Source organism: Sardina pilchardus, chromosome 4 (genome assembly GCF_963854185.1).
Source record: "Sardina pilchardus chromosome 4, fSarPil1.1, whole genome shotgun sequence".
NCBI classification, from domain to species: domain Eukaryota; kingdom Metazoa; phylum Chordata; class Actinopteri; order Clupeiformes; family Clupeidae; genus Sardina; species Sardina pilchardus.
Genome location: NC_084997.1, coordinates 28,082,625 through 28,102,077, shown reverse-complemented (window position 1 = coordinate 28,102,077; position 19,453 = coordinate 28,082,625). Strand labels below are relative to the sequence as shown.

Below are 19,453 nucleotides of genomic sequence, written 5' to 3'. Positions count from 1 at the left end.
CAGAATGGGCACGGCACCAGGGCCAGGTGGCATCCCCTCAAGGGTTTTACAGCTCTGTGCTATGGAGCTCTCCCCAGTCCTTCATCCCATCTTCTGGGAACCATACAGAACAGCCACAGATCCCACCCTCTGGAAGACCTCAACCATCACACCAGTGCCCCAAAAACCCCACCCTTCAGAGCCCAACCATTTCCGTCCAGTTGCACTCACACCCATAGTCATGAAATGTATGGAGAAGATCATCCTTCACTTCACCGTGCCAGCGGTCAGACCACAACTGGACCCTTAGCAGTTTGCATGCAGGCTGAAATGAGGGACGGAGGATGCAGTGGCATGGCTCCTCCACACCCTCCTCCATCATCTCCAGACACCAAGCAACTCTGCATCTGTCCTGTTTGTCCAGTTCAGTTCTGCACTCAACACAATCCAGCAGCACCAGCTCATCTAGAAGCTCCAGCACCTGGACATACAGTAACTCCACTCCTCATTCACTGGATACACAACTCCCTCAGCAACAGGCCCCAGTGAAAGTACAGTAGCATCATCAACCATCATCACCACCGGAGCCCCTCAAGGCTGTGTTCTCAGTCCATTTCTGTACACCCTCTACACAAATGACTGCAGCAACCCATCTCCTGTCATCATACCCCCCCCCCCCCCCCTACACACACACACACACGCTCAATCACATACTCATCAATGAGCAACCAGTAAAACAGCAGTCAGTTGCAAATTCTCATAGCCAGTACTCATCATAGCCAACTGAATAACATATTCACGTTGAGTTGAAAAATGGCAAGCATTCAACACATTGTTTTATCTTCATAACTGACATGCCATGATGAGGAACCATCATGGCATGTCATGTCATGTCATGATTTCTTTGTCACCATGCTCTGCTACACGACTGCAACCAAAGGAATCCCTGTGGACATGTGTTTTGATGAGAAAATCAATACTGCTTTGGCAAAACAAGGACACATTTATTTCATTCTTACCTTACGCTCTATTGCTGCTTCACTGATGGGACTAAAGTCATGGTTCTTATGGAATTTGGAGTCACGGCACACCAAACACAAAAGCTGTTTGTCATATTTACAGAAAAGCTTGAGTTTGGAACTATGAAGGCTGCAGAATGGTGGTTGCGGACTTCTCCCCTCCAAGTAACTCTCACACAAGTTCTTCAGATGCAGGTTAAAAGGAGGCTCAAGTCTTGAGGATTTTCTCCTGCAGACTGGACATTCCCTTGATCCTTTGGTTTCCCAGAACTGCTTCAGACAGGCTTTACAGAAACTGTGAGTACAGGTCAGAATGACGGGATTCTTGAAGATTTCACAGCACACAGGACAGCACAAATCCTCCAGTGAAAAAGGCATGGCTGCCATTTTCTCTCATATCTGTAGTTGTTCTTATCTGTGCCAGTTATACAATCTCTGCTTTCCCTTCTCTGAAAATATTCGACTGACCAGAACCCTTACTGAAATTAATGATATTATGTCAACACAACAATTGAATCTCCCAGTCGTCCTTACTATTGTAAATTATAATAATAATAAAAAAAAAAACACTTTTAATTTATACCTTTCTGTATACAGGAACAATCATACTGTGCTGCAATAAACTGTCAAACGGCGCTGAACTACAAAATGTCTTTCAGCTTCAATTCACTCATTCAGGTGGGAGGGACTCTTAAAAAGCCTTTGGTTTCTGACTGGATAGCACTACTGAGTTACATCTATCGTGTTGCAAGGTATGAAGTCACGTAACCCTTATCTTTTCCTTTGTGGGGCCATAATTTATTGGACAAAATTGTGAAGTATTTGTTATTCATAAAGACAGTGATTAACAACATTATTCTTCTGATTGCAGGTTGATTTCCATACAATGCTAAACTATGTTCATTTGTGTCATATCATACGTATGTCAAACAGGACAAAACTATAAAGTGACAAAACTATGAGCTCTGTATATCTGTCCCTCTGTCTGTTAGTTCTTGGCTGCTTTTCAACATCACACCCACATGTGTAATGTGTTTAGATGTGAAACTTGAAAGATATTGGATCTTGACTTCAACAACATGGAGAATCTTAACAACATTAGACACTATGCCGGATGCAGTGTGCCTGAGTACTAGTTTAGAAGAGGGAGAGGCAGCCAAAGGTCAGTATCAAGTCCAGCAGCAGTAAAGCTCAGATACTCTGATAACTCAACAAGCATTAAAGCTCAAATACTCTGATAGCTCAACTAGCACACTCACACTGAGGGAAACTATTGCTCTACTGTTCATACAGTTGGGTAGTAATAAACACATCTGAATTTCTCTCTCTCTCTCTGCTATTTCCTAGCATCTTTTATTTCTTTAACTCTATGTTCTTGTATTCTTCTTATCAAGAGTGTAAAGGATAAACCGCTGACAGATAGAAATCTTTGACCTTGTTTGTGTGCATGTTATATGAGTTAATGATTCATAATCTTGTGACTACATTGCCAGATTCATGCTGTGGATTGTCCGACTGTCTCAGCAGAAGAATGCACTTCTTGACCATGATCCATTTTGTATTGCAGCTAAAATGACATGACTGCAGAACACGTCTTCCATTTTAATGTTGCCCATAACATTGCACTGAAATATTTCCATTTGCACAACATACATGTGGGAAAGCACCGGAGGGATAGCCTGACTGTAATCACACTGCAATGGATTCATCGCTCACTCTGTGGAATTCACTGTCTTGCAAAACTTGGACACGTTAAGTGAGGGCAGGGGCACTGCTAGAAATGCTGGGCCCTATGACATACAATAACTCTGGGCCCCCCGATAACATATAGTATTATTGAGGGGGCCCTCTGGAGTCCCCGTCAGTGCTGGGCCCTTAGAATCATCCTACTGTAACTTTCCCCTTCCTAGTGGTGCCCCTGAGTGAGAGTATAGGACACGATACTAACAGAAAATTCCAGTTTTTTTTTTAACCCCTTTTTGCAGAAGCGCCCCCTAGTGGGCCCGCCGACGGGCCCATTATGAATATGCAAATTAGGTAGTGATTTATTCACGCAGTCATCAATATTCAACAAAAACAACCAACAACCCATTTTCACTAACATTTCAACTATGTGCATACGAATTGTGGGTCGCCATAATGCAATTGTTAAGTAGAACGAACTATATTAATCAAACATCAAACTGTAGCAACATACAGTTTATGAATGACATGGCACCAATTCATCTCTGATGTATAGATACAGTGAATAATATACAACAGAATACAACACATACATTTGTGACGTTCCACGGCAAAACCAGTCGCTTGTCGCAACAGGCGTTTCTGAGAAAAATGGCCATTTATGTCACTTGTGCTAAAATCGTGGATTTTTTTTTGTAAGTGTTTTGAAACAGTGGGAGGTCTACACTGTACGGCCGTGAATACATTTCGCCGAAAAACTGACCTTTTGTAGTCTAAAAACGTGAGTTTGTTGAGGTGAGAAAGTTAGAGGAAGCAGGAAGTTAGAGGCGTCTCGTTTTTTGCCGCTTTACGGTAAATGCACTCATCGACAACCACCAAGCCATCCGCGTGCTGTGTCGTTGATACAAGTACCGTAAATCTTGTAATAGCGGCGACCTTACAAAGCGTTCGTGAGTGTTGAGCCGACGGTTAACTTCAAAGGCAGATTTCTCCGTTTTTCTATTGGCATGACAGGATGAACTCAACTCCTTTGAATGTTTATATTTCAGTAATATGACGTTCAATTCATTAGATATAGGTATCGTTTTGAAGGTTGATTATGCCCCTTCCTGAAAACGTAATAACTTTGATTTTGAAAATTTGGACATTGTGACTGATTTCGCCGTGGAAGGTCACATTTGTGATCTAATCCTCATGATAAACTATCCAGCACTCTGTGTGCTTCTTATGAGCTGTAGTCAACAGGTGCCCAACAAAGTAGAGTTTCTGAAAGGTCTAGCATTTGGGTGAAACGTGTTGTGACTACCTGAGCTGATAGTGCAGCAGGTGTGTGAACTCTACCTGAGCTGATAGTGCAGCAGGTGTGAGAACTCTACCTGATCTAATGCTGCAGCAGGTGTGTGAACTCTACCTGAGCTGCTCTACTGATACTGCAGCCTTCACTGGTGAGATACTCAGAGAAGAATATGTGTAAAAGTATGGAAAAAGTTTCTCGGTGAAAGTGTGTGTGAAAGTGTGTAAGTGTGTGTTATTATCAGCGTTAGAGAATGAGAGTTCTCCTCTGTCCCAGTCCAGCTGCACTCTGATCCTCTGGAGTTTCTGCTGCACTGTGATGGGGGTGTCTGGCTGGGATGGGGAGTGTGCTGTATAATTACCATTAGAATATTGCACTCTCCAAACTCCACTCATTTCGGGATCCCATCCCTTCCTCTCCCCAGACTCTGTCTTCACCCCCAGGAACCAGCTAACACTGTCTCCAACCTCCACATGCCAGCAGTGAGTCCCTGAGTTGAAGCCCTCAGAGCTCAGGACACTGGCATGCTTATCTAGTCTCTCTGGGTTATCAGGAAGCTGATGCACCTCATCACCCCATCTCACACCGCTCAGATCCTCAGACAGGATGAGTTCTGGGAATGCCGTGTTGGGATCCAGAGTCACAGGAGCTGCAGAAAATGTATGAGAATTCAGTAATGGTGATAACTGATTTTTTTTTTTTTACATCATTACTTTTTTTGTTCATTGCTTTGAACAACGTGTACTGTATATGTGTATGTGTGTGTGTGTGTGTGTGTGTGTGTGTGTGTGTGTGTGTGTGTGTGTGTGTGTGTACTCACTGTACTGAACCACATTCTGCATCTTCTCCCAAACTCTGAACTTCAGGTTGCCCAGATGTTTTGCCACTTCGATCAGAGCTCCTGAAACTGTTTCTGGATCCTGCAGTGTGCACTGGGCTCTGGAATAACATTCAGGAGTCAGTGCTGCTGTGGGTTTGGGTTCAGAACCACAGATAGAAACAGGAGGCAGATCACTCACCTTCCCACTGTGCTCTTGTAGTTCTGGAAAACAGAGGATGAAATAAGGTAGGTATTTTATCAGTAAGAAAGATGTGTGTGTTCTAACTTCACTTTTGATACTTCACAAGTACCAACCTGTAGAAATGACATGTCATCAGATCCCATCTCCTTCTCTATGGCTCTGATTGTGTCTGTAAGAGATGAGATCTCTCTGCTCATCTTCTCAATCTTCTCCTTCATCACCTGACTCTTCTGCTCCTCTTCCTCCCTCAGTGCAGCTATCCTGGCTGCCTCTTCATCTCGTAGAAACTGGTGAAGCTTCTCAAACTCCTGCTTGATCTGCCTCTCTGTGTGTTGAGCCTGGACCTGTAATACCACACATCACCACATGTTGGTGTCTCACACTTGGAATCTGTATATGTTAGTTATGTTGTTATCACTATTAGAGGAGGAGGCATCACTCTTACTGTAATGTGTTGGGCAGTTTCATCACAGGTTTCTTTAGCCTTTTTAAAGGTGTCCAGCTTGTTCTGAATGGGCTGCAGTTTGACCTTTAGTTCTTCCTGGAATGGGATCAGCATAACAACAGCGTTATTCAGGATTGTTACGGAAAACATACAGCATGTTGAAGGTGTGTGTGTGTGTGTGTGTGTGTGTGTGTGTGTGTGTGTGTGTGTGTGTTTGAGTGGGATAGGAATGTTTATATATCAATATAAATGACTGTAACATGGAAGCTCCAACTGAGCGCTGCAGCTGCATGCTATTGAATGGAATATGGAGGACTACAGATATCAGGATAAATAATGGGCAGGGTAGGACTGAACAGCACTCTTCCATATTCACATCCCTGGATGAGGTGCCCTTGAGCGAGGTACTGTAACACCTCCAACTGCTCCTCATGTAACATTGCAACGGATGCCCACTGTTCCAGATAACTACCCCAAATGTGTGTGCACGTACACTTGTGTAGGCCTACAACTTCTCTACATTTAGTAGTAATATAGTGAATTTAGTCATAACCCATGAATGCAGATTTATACTAAACAACATCAGTTTAAAAGTCACATACAACATTCTGTGAATGGTTCCTGCAGGCTTATATTGCAGAAATAAAACAGCTTGTCAGGTCATGACATGACAGCAGTTTTGTCGGTCTCCACTGTCTATGCTGCTGCTGCCTCCACTGCTGCCTCCATATGCTGCTGCTTCCACCATATGCTGCTGTCTCCACTGCCTATGCTGCTGCTGCTGCTGCTGCTGTGTCTATGCTGCTGCTGCTGCTTCCACCATATGCTGCTGTGTCCATATGCTGCTGCTGCTGCTTCCACCATATGCTGCTGTGTCCATATGCTGCTGCTGCTGCTTCCACCATATGCTGCTGTATCCATATGCTGCTGCTGCTGCTGTGTCCATATGCTGCTGTCTCCATGCACCACCCATGCTGCTGCTGCCTTCACTCTCCACCGCCCATGCTGCTGCTACTGCTGCTGCCTTCCCTCTCCACTGCCTATGCTACTGCTTATGTCAGTTTCACTAGTTCACCCATTTGGATGCTTGATATGGAGCGCTGAAAAAATAAACATCTTTGGCTTTGGCAGCTGCATTCGAAAGAAATGGAACAGTAAAGTACAGTCTAAAACATTTAGTCATTTTAATAAAATAAGCTCACAGTGCACAATGTGTTCATATTTGACTTGATTATGCTCACAGCGTCCGTTTCTTTAGTGGTCTCTGTAATTGCATTCAGGAGAATAAGTGTTCTTCCTGTACAGTGCATGCAGTGCATAAAGGAAAGATCATACAAGAAGGTGGCACATTTAGAAGAAAGATGAGACATAGTGCCACCTGGTGGTTCAGAATGAGCACTACAGCAACCAAAGGGCGATGTACAGTACGTGAAACAAAGTGTGCACAGCATGAGCTTTTTGCTGAGACAATCAATCAGTCCAGTGTAATTGGCAATTAAAAAAAAAACATGAGAAATCTTACCTTACGTTTAAGTGCTGCTTCGCTGAGAGGACTGAAGTTGTGTTCATGGAGTTTTGAGTCACAACAAACCACACACACAAGATGCTTGTCATCTTCACAGAAGAGCTTGAGTTCTGAACGATGCTCACCGCAGAAGCGCTCTCTCTGACTTCTCTCCTGTAGGAAAGTCTCACTCAGGTTCTTCAGGTGTAGGTTACGAAGTGGCATTTCTTTGGAGGATCTTCTACTGCATACTGGACACTCCCTGTGTCCTTTGGTTTCCCAGAAAGTCTTCAAGCATGTTTTACAGATGCTGTGAGAACAGGTCAGAATGACGGGATCCTTGTAGATTTCACAGCACACAGGACAGGACAAATCCTCTTCTGAGACACATCTAGAAGCCATCTTTCACCAACAACTGTATAAGGTCTGTCAGGTGTTCAATCCCTTACGTCACGTTCAATGGTCTAACGGCTTGAGAGGCAGACTGCAATGATATACTTCCTGATATGAAATCATACTGTCAAAATAGACTTCAAAAAGAAAAAAAAGAATATCATTCACAACAAATTGGGTATATAAAAAAGGGTTGCATATACATGTCTATCCATTACTCTACGTGTGCTGTTTACAGGAAGCATTCTCCAGAAGTCTAGTCAGGTCCTAAACGGACTTTGGTCTTGGCACTCTCACTCTTCAACTTTATCGCCTCCCAGTGGTGACTCGATAGCTGACAACTAGGCTAATATGTGTGTTGTTTGTATGTAATGTAGGCCTAATGCTGATTCACTCTGTTGATCTGCACACGATAGAAGGTAATGATTTTGTGACATACAGTACATACAGTGACACACAGAATCCAACACACTCAACAGTTCATATGAAAAGCAGAGTTTATTGGATCACTTACTGCATTCCTTTTGTAAAAGCAACAAGGACAGTACACAGACAGACATGTTTAATCAAAAGCTCAAGAATCAGCAGAGATAGAGAGAGAAAGAGAGAGAGAGAGAGAGAGAGGCCAGGTGAGTTGTGGGGTCTGATCCACATTATCAGGTGTCCAGTAAAGTAGAGTTCACATGAAAACTCCAGTGATGTAGATGAGTTCCTGTCCCATCTCATCTGTTGCCAACATCTGGATTCTCTATTATTATTGCCAACTATCAATGAAAATAATAAGAAAAAAAGTAAATAAACAATACCAGAACCACCATAACTTCAAATGAAACATAGTGGTAATATGTTTGAGAGTATTTAAAAAAAGAGAGTTCAGCACTTCTTTCCTGCAGCAGATGTGTGAACTCTACCTCTGTAGTGGAATTTTCAATTGCGGACAAGAAAAATGCTCTTCAAAAGATTTATTTTCGAACTATATACAAAAAGAGAAAAACAAGAAAAAGGCTATATTATTTGGCATGATTGTTTGAACTAGCGTGCTGCTGTGGCATGGTCTCGTCTTTGGCTTCACTTGCGCAGCCTCTCGCACTGGCACTTCAGCATTTGCGCACCCAACAGGCCGCACACAAGTCCAGGTCACCTTTATGCGCAAATTGACGGCTCTGATTGCGACTCCCGCGTGACGTCCTGATTGGCAATTGGCTGGACCTGCTTTCACACACACACACAAAACGTGAAAAATGTGCAACAACCTGAGCTAATAGTGCAGCAAGTGTGTGAACTCTACCTGAGCTGATACTGCAGCAGATGTGTGAACTCTACCTGAGCTGATAGTGCAGCAGGTGTGTGAACTCTACCTGAGCTGATACTGCAGCAGGTGTGTGAACTCTACCTGAGCTGATAGTGCAGCAGGTGTGTGAACTCTACCTGAGCTGCTCTACTGATACTGCAGTCTTCACTGGTAAAATACGCAGAGATGAGGTCATGAAAAAGAATGGAAACAGTTTCTGAGTGAAAGTGTGTGTGAAAGTGTGTAAGTGTATGTTATTATCAGTGTTAGAGAATGAGAGTTTTCCTCTGTCCCAGTCCAGCTGGACTCTGATCCTCTGGGGGTTCTGCTTCACTGTGATAGGGGTGTTTAGCTGGGATGGGGAGCGTGCTGTGTATTCACCAACATAATGACGCACACCCCAGACTCCACTACTAAAGGAATTCAATCCCTTCCTCTCCCCAGACTCCGTCTTCACTCCCAGGATCCAGAATTCACCGTCTCCAACCTCCACATCCCAGCAGTGAGTTCCTGAGTTAAAGCCCTCAGAGCCCAGGACACAGGGAAGGAGACCCAAATCAAATCTCTCTGGGTTATCAGGAAGCTTCTGCCTCCCACTGTGTGTCACACTGGTCAGATCCTCAGACAGGCTGAGTGCTGGGTTTGCAGTGTTGGGATCCAGAATCACAGGAGCTGCAGGGAGAGAACATGAGAATTCAGTAATGCTGATCACTGATTTTTCTACTTTGTTCACTGATTCAAAATGGTGTGTGTGTGTGTGTGTGTGTGTGTGTGTGTGTGAGACTATGGGTGTGTGTGAGTGTGTGTGTTTGATTTTTCTACTTTGTTCACTGCTTCAAAATGGTGTGCCTGTGTGTGGCTATGTGTGTTGTGTGAATGACTGTGTGTGTGTGTGTGTGTGTGTGTGTCTGCGTGTGTGTCTGCATGTGTTTTGTGTATGGCTGTTTTTGCGTGTGTGTGCGCACGCGTGTGTGTGTGTGTGTGTGCGGTGTGTGTGTGTGTTTGTATATGTATGACTGCAGTGTGTGTGTGTGTGTGTGTGTGTGTGTGTCTGTGTATGACTGTGTGTGTGTGTGTGTGTGTGTGTGTGTGTGTGTGTGTGTGTGTGTGTGTGTGTGTGTGTGTTTGTGTGTGTGAGAGAACTCACTGTACTGAACAATATCCTGCATCTTCTCCCAGACTCTGAACTTCAGGTTGCCCAGATGTTTTGCCACATCAATCAGAGCTCCTGAAACCCTCTCTGGATCCTGCAGTGTGCACTTGGCTCTGGAATAACATTCACGAGTCAGTGCTGCTGTGGGTTTGGGTTCAGAACCACAGAGAAATAGACACAGGAGGCGGATCACTCACCTTTCCACCGTGCTCTTGTAGTTCTGGAAAACAGAGGGTGAAATGAGGTAGGCCTTATCAGTAGTATAGGCGTGTGTGTGTGTGTGTGTGTGTGTGTGTGTGTGTGTGTGTGTGTGTGTGTGTGTGTGTGTGTGTGTGTGTGTGTGTGTGTGTGTGTGTGTGTGTGTGTGTGTGGTGTGTGTGTGTGTGTGTGTGTGTGTGTGTGTGTGTTCTAACTTCAATTATAGAGTCAACAAGTGCATTTTTTGTTCAAAACAAGTAGCCTTCACAAGTACCAACCTGTAGAAATGAGATGTCATCAGCTCCCATCTCCTTCTCTATGGCTCTGATTGTGTCTGAAAGAGATGAGATCTCTCTGTTCATCTTCTCAATCTTCTCCTTCATCATCTGACTCTTCTGCTCCTCTTCCTCCCTCAGTGTAGCTATCCTGGCTGCCTCTTCATCTCGTAGAAACTGGTGAAGCTTCTCAAATTCCTGCTCGATCTGCCTCTCTGTGTGTTGAGCCTGGACCTGTAATACCACACATTACCACATGATGGTGTCTCACAGTAGGAATCTGTGTATGTTAGTTATGTTGCTATCACTATTAGAGGAGGAGGCATCACTCTTACTGTAATGTGTTGGGCAGTTTCATCACAGGATTCTTTAGCCTTTTGAAAGGCGTCCAGCTTCTTCTGTATGGGCTGCAGTTTGACCTTCAGTTCTTCCTGTAAGTCACCACATATACAGTACATTATTCAGCCTCGGTCCAGAAAACATACTGTTTCATGTTGAAGGTGTGTGTGTGTGTGTGTGTGTGTGTGTGTGTGTGTGTGTGTGTGTGTGTGTGTGTGTGTGTGTGTGTGTGTGGAGGAAGAAAGAAAGGGACAAAGGGAAGTAGAAGAGAGAGATGCAGAGGCCACATTAATGGGGATCATTGTATTATCTTTTACCAATCATGAACGTGGACATCCTTTACCTACAGGTTAGGACATCAGTCTTGTGAATTACGACCAAAGGGAGGCTGGTTTGACAACTAGGCTATTTATGGGGGTGTAGTTCCACCGTTCAACAGTGTGAGGAACAGACTTAAAGTAAAAGGTCCATCTGAGAACACCTCAGACAGATGGCAACAGATAACGCTAATACAGTTTTTTTTCAATTGCTTACACGCAATTTTTAAAACCAGGTTCTTTTTAGCAAAATATAAGCATCCAAACACCACACTCAGTTTTCATAATTCCTAGATTGTTTGCAAAATGACAGTCTTCAGTCAAAACATACACACTTCAGTCAAAATATACACAGTGTGAAACTGACTGCAATAGTGTCTGATCATTGAGGACTGTGTTTGTTAAAGAGAGCCTATGCAACTTTTTCATAGTCATAAAATCGCTCAGAGATCGTTGTTTTGCTTGAATGACCAGTTTCATCGAAAACAGTAATATTTCCTCCCACCCCCAGTGTCCCTATCCGCTATAGGGCTCGGGATCATGACGTAAAAAACTTCGCGGGCGCAGCCATATTGGCAGCTTCACTCCTAAGTTTACTATGGATTACTATGAATTTACTCCCGCCTATATTAGTGTGTTCCTGTTACTTAGTTTTTGCCTTCTTGGTCGTGTGTTGCTGTGTAGTGGGGTGTAACAGCACCACCCATGATCGCAAGAGGAAAAGAATCGCTAATACTACATTTCTGCTTCTTGTCTTCTGCATCTGAATGAATGGATATTACGCTCGGTGCGCTACCAATATGGCGGCTATTCCTAGAATGCAAGGCTTGTTCCCGAGCCCTATTGCAACCTTGCAACTTTCTGATGAGCGATCGTCTTCAGTTTACATCTGGAAGTCAGAGACGCGTAAGGAACAAGAAGAACCACGCTTGCAATTTATATATTTATATATAGCCTATATATGTATAAATATACACGCTAAAGCTGTCGGGGAAGCTCTGCAGAGAAATATGCAAGCATAAAACGAGCGAAAACGAAAAACTAAACCGAAACCAGAGATGAAATCGCCAATCCTGCATAATTCCTCTTTAAATAACAACTTATAGCATTTTCACAAATATGTGTACAGTATATGTTTTGACTGAAGTGTGTATATTTTGCAAACAATCAAGGAATTATGCAAACTGAGTGTGGCATTTTAGCTGTGCTTATATTTTGCTAAAAAGAACCCGGTTTTAAAAATTGCGTGTAAACAATTGAAAAAAACTGTAAGCTGATCATATGCTGTGTCATACTACACCTAGTGGTTTAAGATTAGCGCTACAGCTACCAAAGGTCATGGTTCTGTGGACACATGTTTCAGAGAGGGAGAGATAAGAAAATCTACACTGCAGTTACTGACAAATATAAGGAGAGATTCAGTTAGGAACAGAAATCTTACCTTGCGCTCAAGTGCTGCTTCATCGATGGGACTGAAGTTGTGGGTTTTGTGCAGTTTTGAGTCTCGACACACCAAACACACAAGCTGTTTGTCATCTTCACAGTATAGCTTGAGTTCTGAACGGTGCAGACTGCAGAATGGTTCCCTTTTCTTACTCTCCTGTAGGAAGGTCTCACACAGGTTCTTCAGATGCAGGTTAAGCGGAGGCTCATGTTTGGAGGATCTTCTCCTGCATACTGGACACTCCCTGGATCCTTTGGTTTCCCAGAACCGCTGCAGACAGCCTTTACAAATGCTGTGAGTGCAGGTCATAATAACTGGATCCTTAAAGATTTCACAGCACACAGGACAGGACAAATCCTCTTCTGAGAAAGACACAGAGGCCATTTTCTCTAATAGTTTTTTTTGTTGTTCTACACGTTTGCCTGATTTACAATCTCTGCTTTCACTTTCACTGTCCTGAAAACTTGTGACACCTTGAAACAGAATCCTGCCTGAAATTAATCCTGATATGTTGATACAAGTCTCCAGCAGACATAACATAACTGGTTAACATAACTGCTGATACACAAAACACCATTCATTTATACCTTTCTGTCTATAAGAACTATCATATCCTGTATTAGAACCAAACAGCAAACAGCAAACTTCCTCAGTCAGGTGGGAGGGACTGTTGAAAACCCTGAAGGTCTCTGATTGGACAGAACTTCATCACTTTGGCAGGTCAGTCATTTAACCCTTTCTTCACCCATCTCTTGCCTTGTGGGACAAAACAGGCACCATCATTCCTGACCAAATATTTGATTTGGATAGAAAACAGACTGAATTATGTTTCCGATGTTGAAGGCTTATTCTATGAATTTGTGTCATATCAAGAATCTATCTATAAAGTGAGACATCTTGGTTTATATATCTGTCTATCTGTCTGTTTCTTCTTTGCTGCTTGTTTTAACAGCCAAGAATATAATATAACATAGACAAAACATACAGCATGAACAACTTTTCTGTATGAATGTACGAATGCTGTAGATTGGTTTCAATGAGACAGAACATGCATAACCTGTGACACATTTGTCTTGCCCCCATATTATAAGCTATCAGTTATCACTTTAGACAGCGCTGTCATAGATTCCAGCAGCTCTTGTTCTTCATTCACAATAATAATTAAAAAAAGTGCCTCATGGCAACAAGGCAGGAGGTCAGTACAGAGGTCAACAGGGTTATCAAAGCTCTAAGAGGAGCAATGGAACACACAGACCAAGCTCCGTAACAAATACACTTAGATGACCAGTAGGCCTAATGTTCAGACTGCTGAGATACATGACAGGTACAGAATACTTCACACTGAGGCAACAACAGTTTGGTATTTAATCAGTATAGTTATCAACTACATGTGGGTATTTACAATGTGACTGACTTTCTGGTGAGTGATGACGTATGTTGTGTGTGTTGTTTATTGTAAAATGGGAGGTGATGCATATGTGCTGGAAGCTGTTGCACATGTGACAATTGTGTTTTACTGTAACATACCTGGTCAAGAGCTAGTTGTTTAATTACATCATAATTCATGTTTTGTCTTAGCAATTGCACCTAAATAAAACCACCTCACGTTTGTCCTACATCTCCCATCAGCCCTTGCTCCGCTATCCCAGTAAAGAATGTGAATATGTGAGGAATATAAGTGTCACCTTTTTTGTAGACAGGAAGCATTTTGTGCTTCAACATATTCACACAATTCTCAATGTCACTCCAAGTCTCTGGGTCTCTTCTCTGTAATGTGCACATGTAATGTGCTGCTGATCTTTTGTTGTTATATTGATCTACACATAATACAAGTACATGTAAATTAATATATTTTTACATACAGTATGTGCAGTGGGCTGTCTGGCGACTCACTAGACATTTGTGTCAAATTCATTACACATCCAAAGCCAGTACATATACAAAGCATAGTTGTTTGCATTACTGGTATATTCCCTTGATGGTGTATGTAATGTGTGTGATGTGAGGCTGTTTCACTCTGTTGATCTGCACATGATAGAAGGTAATGATCTTGTGACATACAGTACATACAGTGACACACAGAATCCAACACACCCAACAGTTCATATGAAAAGCAGAGTTTATTGCATCACTTACTGCATTCCATTTGTACAAGCAGCAAGACAGGACAGTACACAGGCAGACATGTTTAATCAAAAGCTCCAGTAAGAATCAGCAGAGAGAGAGAGAGAGAGAGAGAGAGAGAGAGAGAGAGAGAGAGAGAGAGAGAGAGAGAGAGAGAGAGAGAGAGAGGCCATGTGAGCTGTGGGGTCTGATCCACATTATCAGGTGTCCAGGAAAGTAGAGTTCACATGAAAACTCCAGTGATGTAGATGAGTTCCTGTCCCATCTCATCTGCTGCCAACATCTGGATTCTCTATTATTATTGCCAATTATCAATGAAAATGAAATAAGTAAATAAACAATATCACAACCACCATAACTTCAAATGATATTGGTGATATACAAATAAAAATCTTTCAAAAAGAGAGTTTCGCACTTCTTTCTTGCAGAAGATTGTGAACTCTACCTGAGCTGATACTGCAGCAGGTGTGTGAACTCTACCTGAGCTGATAGTGCAGCAGGTGTGTGAACTCTACCTGAGCTGATGCTGCAGCAGGTGTGTGAACTCTACCTGAGCTGATGCTGCAGCAGGTGTGTGAACTCTACCTGAGCTGATAGTGCAGCAGGCGTGTGAACTCTACCTGAGCTGATAGTGCAGCAGGTGTGTGAACTCTACCTGAGCTGCTCTACTGTTACTGCAGTCTTCACTGGTGAGATACTCAGAGATGACGAGTGTGCGTAAAAGAGTGGAAACAGTTTCTCAGTGAAAGTGTGTGTGAAAGTGTGTAAGTGTGTGTTATTATCAGGGTTAGAGAATGAGAGTTTCCCTCTGTCCCAGTCCAGCTGCACTCTGATCCTCTGGGGATTCTGCTGCACTGTAATGGTGGTGTCTGGCTGGGATGGGGAGCATGCTGTGTATTTAGCATCAAAACGATACACTCTCCAGACTCCACTCTTATTGGAACTCCCTCCCTTTCTCTCCCCAGACTCTGTCTTCACTCCCAGGTACCAGTATTTACTGTCTCCGACCTCCACATCCCAGCAGTGAGTCCCTGAGTTAATGCCCTCAGAGCCCACCACACAGGGAAACATATAAAATCTCTCTGGGTTATCGGGAAGCTGCTGCCCCACACTGTATTTCACACTGGTCAGATCCTCAGACAGGTTGAGTTGTGGGTTTGCAGTGTTGGGATCCAGAATTACAGGAGCTGCAGAGAGAAAACATGAGAATTCAATCATGAATGAATGCTTTGTTTACTGCTTCAAAATGGTGCGTGTGAGGGAGAGGAAGGGGGTGTATTGTGCACGGCTATGTGTGTGACCGCGCTTGTGTGTATGTTGTGTGTATGACTGTGTGTGTGTGTGTGTGTGTGTGTGTGTGTGTGTGTGTGTGTGTGAACTCACTGTACTGAACAATCTCCTGCATCTTCCCCCAGACTCTGAACTTCAGGTTGCCCAGGTGTTTTGCCACATTGATCAGAGCTCCTGAAACCGTTTCTGGATCCTGCAGTGTGCACTGGGTTCTGGAATAACAATCAGGTTAACTCACAGTCAGTGCTGCTGTGGGTTTGGGTTCAGTACCACAGAGAAATAGAAACAGGAGGCAGATCACTCACCTTTCCACTGTGCTCTTGTAGTTCTGTAAACAGAGGGTGAAATGAGATAGTCCTTATCAGTAGGAAAGGTGTGTGTTTGTGTGTGTGTGTGTGTGTGTGTGTGTGTGTGTGTGTGTATTCTAACTTCAGTTATACTCATCAAAGTGAGTCTTTTGTTTAAAACCAGTAACCTTCACAAGTACCAACCTGTAGAAATGAGATGTCATTAGCTCCCATCTCCTTCTCTATGGCTCTGATTGTGTCTGAAAGAGATGAGATCTCTCTGTTCATCTTCTCAATCTTCTCCTTCATCATCTGACTCTTCTGCTCCTCTTCCTCCCTCAGTGTAGCTATCCTGGCTGCCTCTTCATCTCGTAGAAACTGGTGAAGCTTCTCAAATTCCTGCTCGATCTGCCTCTCTGTGTGTTGAGCCTGGACCTGTAATACCACACATTACCACATGATGGTGTCTCACATTTGGAATCTGTGTATGTTACAGTAGTTATGTTGTTATCACTATTAGAGGAGGAGGCATCACTCTTACTGTAATGTGTTGGGCAGTTTCATCACAGGTCTCTTTAGCCTTTTTAAAGGTGTCCAGCTTGTTCTGTATGGGCTGCAGTTTGACCCTCAGTTCTTCCTGGAATAAAATGAACAGTGATATTCAGGGTTTGTCTTGAAAACGCGTGCGCTTCTAAAGGAAATAATGAAAGGATGGACAAATAACATTAACTGACTGGTATACATTAGTCTACAATATGTATTTTAGTTTCAATACAAATTATTTAACTGGAAATGAATACCCTCTCGCATTCTTTAGATCCCATAATAATACTACTGTATTCAGTATGTGCACCAGTGTACATGAATATGCTCTACTGACACTAATCACAGACTACATCATCTTCTGCATCCACAGCACCATCTCTGTGAAGAATGTCACGAAATATCCAAACTCCACACCACCAGGCCTATTTCAGATCAGTGGGTAGGACTTCACTTGCAGAAACTAAAACCATTATCCACCATCTTTTTTTGTTTTTTTTTAAGCTAAGCTTTTTTTTAAGCTGTTTTGTAAAATAAGCTAGAAGCTAAAATCAAGTAAATCAAGCGATTCTTTTTTTGTTCAGTGTACATTTTATCATGCACATTGGTTGCACATGAACAAAATGTGTTCATTTGTCATGGTGCAGTACCTACAATGTAAAGGAAAGAACACACAAGAAGGCGCAAAGTTTGAGATGAAATTTGAGACATGATTACATCTGATGGTTCAGAATAAGCACTACAATCAAAGGAATTGCATGTGAAAACCTGAGGTTTAGCATGAGCTTTTTGCTGAGCCAACCAGCCAGTACAGTGTCACTGACAATACGAAAGCACATGAGAAAAATTACCTTTCGCTCAAGTGCTGCTTCACTGACAGGACTGAAGATGTGGTTTCTGTGAAGTTTTGAGTCACGACACACCAAACACACAAGCTGTTTGTCATCTTCACAGAAGAGCTTGAGTTCTGAACGGTGCAGACTGCAGAAGGGCTCTCTTTGAATTCTCTCCTGTAGGAAAGTCTCACACAGGTTCTTCAGGTGTAGGTTACGAGGAGGAATTTCTTTGGAGGATCTTCTCCTGCAGACTGGACATTCCCTGGATCCTTTGGTTTTCCAGAACTGCTGCAGACAGGCTTTACAGATGCTGTGAGAACAGGTCAGAAGAAGTGGATCCTTGAAGATATCACAGCATATAGGACAGGACAAGTCATCGTCCGAGAAAGATCTAGAAGCCATTTTCCACCAACAGCTACTGTACACTGGCTCCACAGGTCTGTCTGGTTTACAATCCCTGCTTTAACTTTCTCTTACAACTTGTGAGGTAGCCTAAAATAAAATACTCCCTGATATGAAATTAGCCTATATTGTCAAAATCAGACTTCAGAACAACTTTTGGAGTCAAACTACTTCAATATAGTTTCCATTAACACCCTTAGAGCAAAATGCATTCTGGACATGAACAGTATCATCTGTCAGGTTCACTTCCTTTTAATGAAGGGGAATCAGAGAGAGAGAGAGAGAAGGATGTCTGGGATGGGTTGGGTAAGATGGGAATTTGTCTGATTGGACAGAACTGCTCAGTAAAAACCGGTTCCCTCTGTATTTCTGACAGGGAAGCCATTATACTCACACCACACCCTCTCAGAGGAAATCACATTGTAAAAAAAAAGACTCTGACAAAACTACTACTACAGTTTTTTACAATAACTTTGCTACTATTTTCAGAACCTTGATGTCATTTTTCAAAACTCAAAATGGTTATCACTTGGTAACACAGGCTGTCATTGGATTGTGCATCTTCAAAGAAATCTTGCACTTGCACAATCATTGGTTCAAAAAACAAATTTACTGTGAAATACCACTGAAACATAGCTATAGATCACCCACACACAAGCAACCGATAGTTTCATAGTGTCATTCTTCGTACAATTGTAGAACAAAATTGGTGATACAGGTTTCATTATGGTAGTACATGAACAGTACAGTAAATACATCTCTGTAAAAGTACTGCAGTAGTAGAGAGAATACTACAGACACAGTGGAATCATTGAACAAAGTTTGTAATATATTGATGCAAAACACTACAGTACAATTACAACGTAGGTTTATTTGAATCAAAGCAAAATGAATTAGCTATGAAATAGAAAAGAAAAGACAGCCTGATGAAGCATTGCAAAATATTAGGCTACATCCATATGTAGTCTAATTGGTTCATGCTCCACGCTAATTGGTGACAGTGAATCTTGTTACAGTATCTTGAAACTTTCATGATTTGCAGTAAACATGGAAGATTCTGTGTCTGTTTCCATACAACTATAACTATATTTCCACCTACGCAACATCAATCGTCTCCGCCCCTCAGCTCCCACTCCACCTCCATCCTTGTCCACAGTCTTGTCACTTCCCGCCTAGACTACTGCAACTCTCTTCTGTTCGGCCTTCCTCAGAAATCCCTCCATAAGCTACAACTTCTCCAGAACTCAGCTGCTCGCACTATCACCAAAACCCCTTCTCACCACCACATTACCCCTGTACTACAGCATCTCCACTGGCTCCCGGTTAAATTCAGAATCAATTTCAAAATCCTTCTTTTCACTTTTAAGGCCATCCACAACCTCGCCCCTCCCTATCTGTCCAATCTCCTCCACATTCCCACTCCCTCCGTTCTTCCCCCATTTTGAGCAGTTGTAGGGTTAGAGTTTTGAAAAATGCATTTTGATCATTGGTTGTGAGTTTTGTGTCTAGATTTGTAAAAAATGACATCAAGGTTCTGAAAATAGTATCAAAGTGATTGTAAAAAACTGTAATATGCATTCAAGATCAATCAAGTGAATTGGCAAGAATTCAATAG

The 19,453-nt window shown here is 42.7% G+C and overlaps 3 protein-coding genes across 6 annotated transcripts in view; all 3 read right to left on the bottom strand.

Moving 5' to 3' along the window:
- The window catches only part of LOC134078746 (zinc-binding protein A33-like), a 4,734-nt gene extending 3,349 nt beyond the window's left edge, over positions 1–1,385 (bottom strand). The window contains exon 1 of the mRNA XM_062534874.1: positions 999–1,385. Within this exon, the coding sequence (XP_062390858.1) occupies positions 999–1,385 (387 nt within the window). The remainder of the gene's footprint in view (positions 1–998) is intronic.
- The window catches only part of LOC134078733 (E3 ubiquitin-protein ligase TRIM35-like), a 21,556-nt gene extending 3,498 nt beyond the window's left edge, over positions 1–18,058 (bottom strand). The window contains exons 1-7 of one of the 4 annotated variants that reach the window (XM_062534860.1): positions 17,452–18,058; positions 16,599–16,694; positions 16,262–16,492; positions 16,076–16,098; positions 15,864–15,982; positions 15,136–15,667; positions 14,370–15,030 (exon numbers count right to left, since the gene is read on the bottom strand). In XM_062534860.1, coding sequence (XP_062390844.1) covers positions 15,027–15,030; positions 15,136–15,667; positions 15,864–15,982; positions 16,076–16,098; positions 16,262–16,492; positions 16,599–16,694; positions 17,452–17,838 — 1,392 coding nt within the window. In that variant the 5' untranslated portion in view covers positions 17,839–18,058 and the 3' untranslated portion in view covers positions 14,370–15,026. Of the gene's footprint in view, positions 1–7,846; positions 9,303–9,777; positions 9,897–9,980; positions 10,004–10,259; positions 10,491–10,591; positions 10,688–12,353; positions 12,992–14,369; positions 15,668–15,863; positions 15,983–16,075; positions 16,099–16,261; positions 16,493–16,598; positions 16,695–17,451 lie in introns of those variants that run through there. The other 3 variants (XM_062534858.1, XM_062534857.1, XM_062534859.1) reach the window with 3 other exon arrangements.
- LOC134078928 (zinc-binding protein A33-like) lies at positions 4,089–5,882 on the bottom strand. The gene is made up of 6 exons (XM_062535093.1): positions 5,805–5,882; positions 5,443–5,538; positions 5,111–5,341; positions 4,995–5,017; positions 4,796–4,914; positions 4,089–4,624 (listed from the first exon to the last, which is right to left on the bottom strand). Exons 1-6 carry the CDS (start codon positions 5,880–5,882, stop codon positions 4,089–4,091), a joined length of 1,083 nt encoding a protein of 360 aa, XP_062391077.1.
- Positions 18,059–19,453: the final 1,395 nt, after the last annotated feature.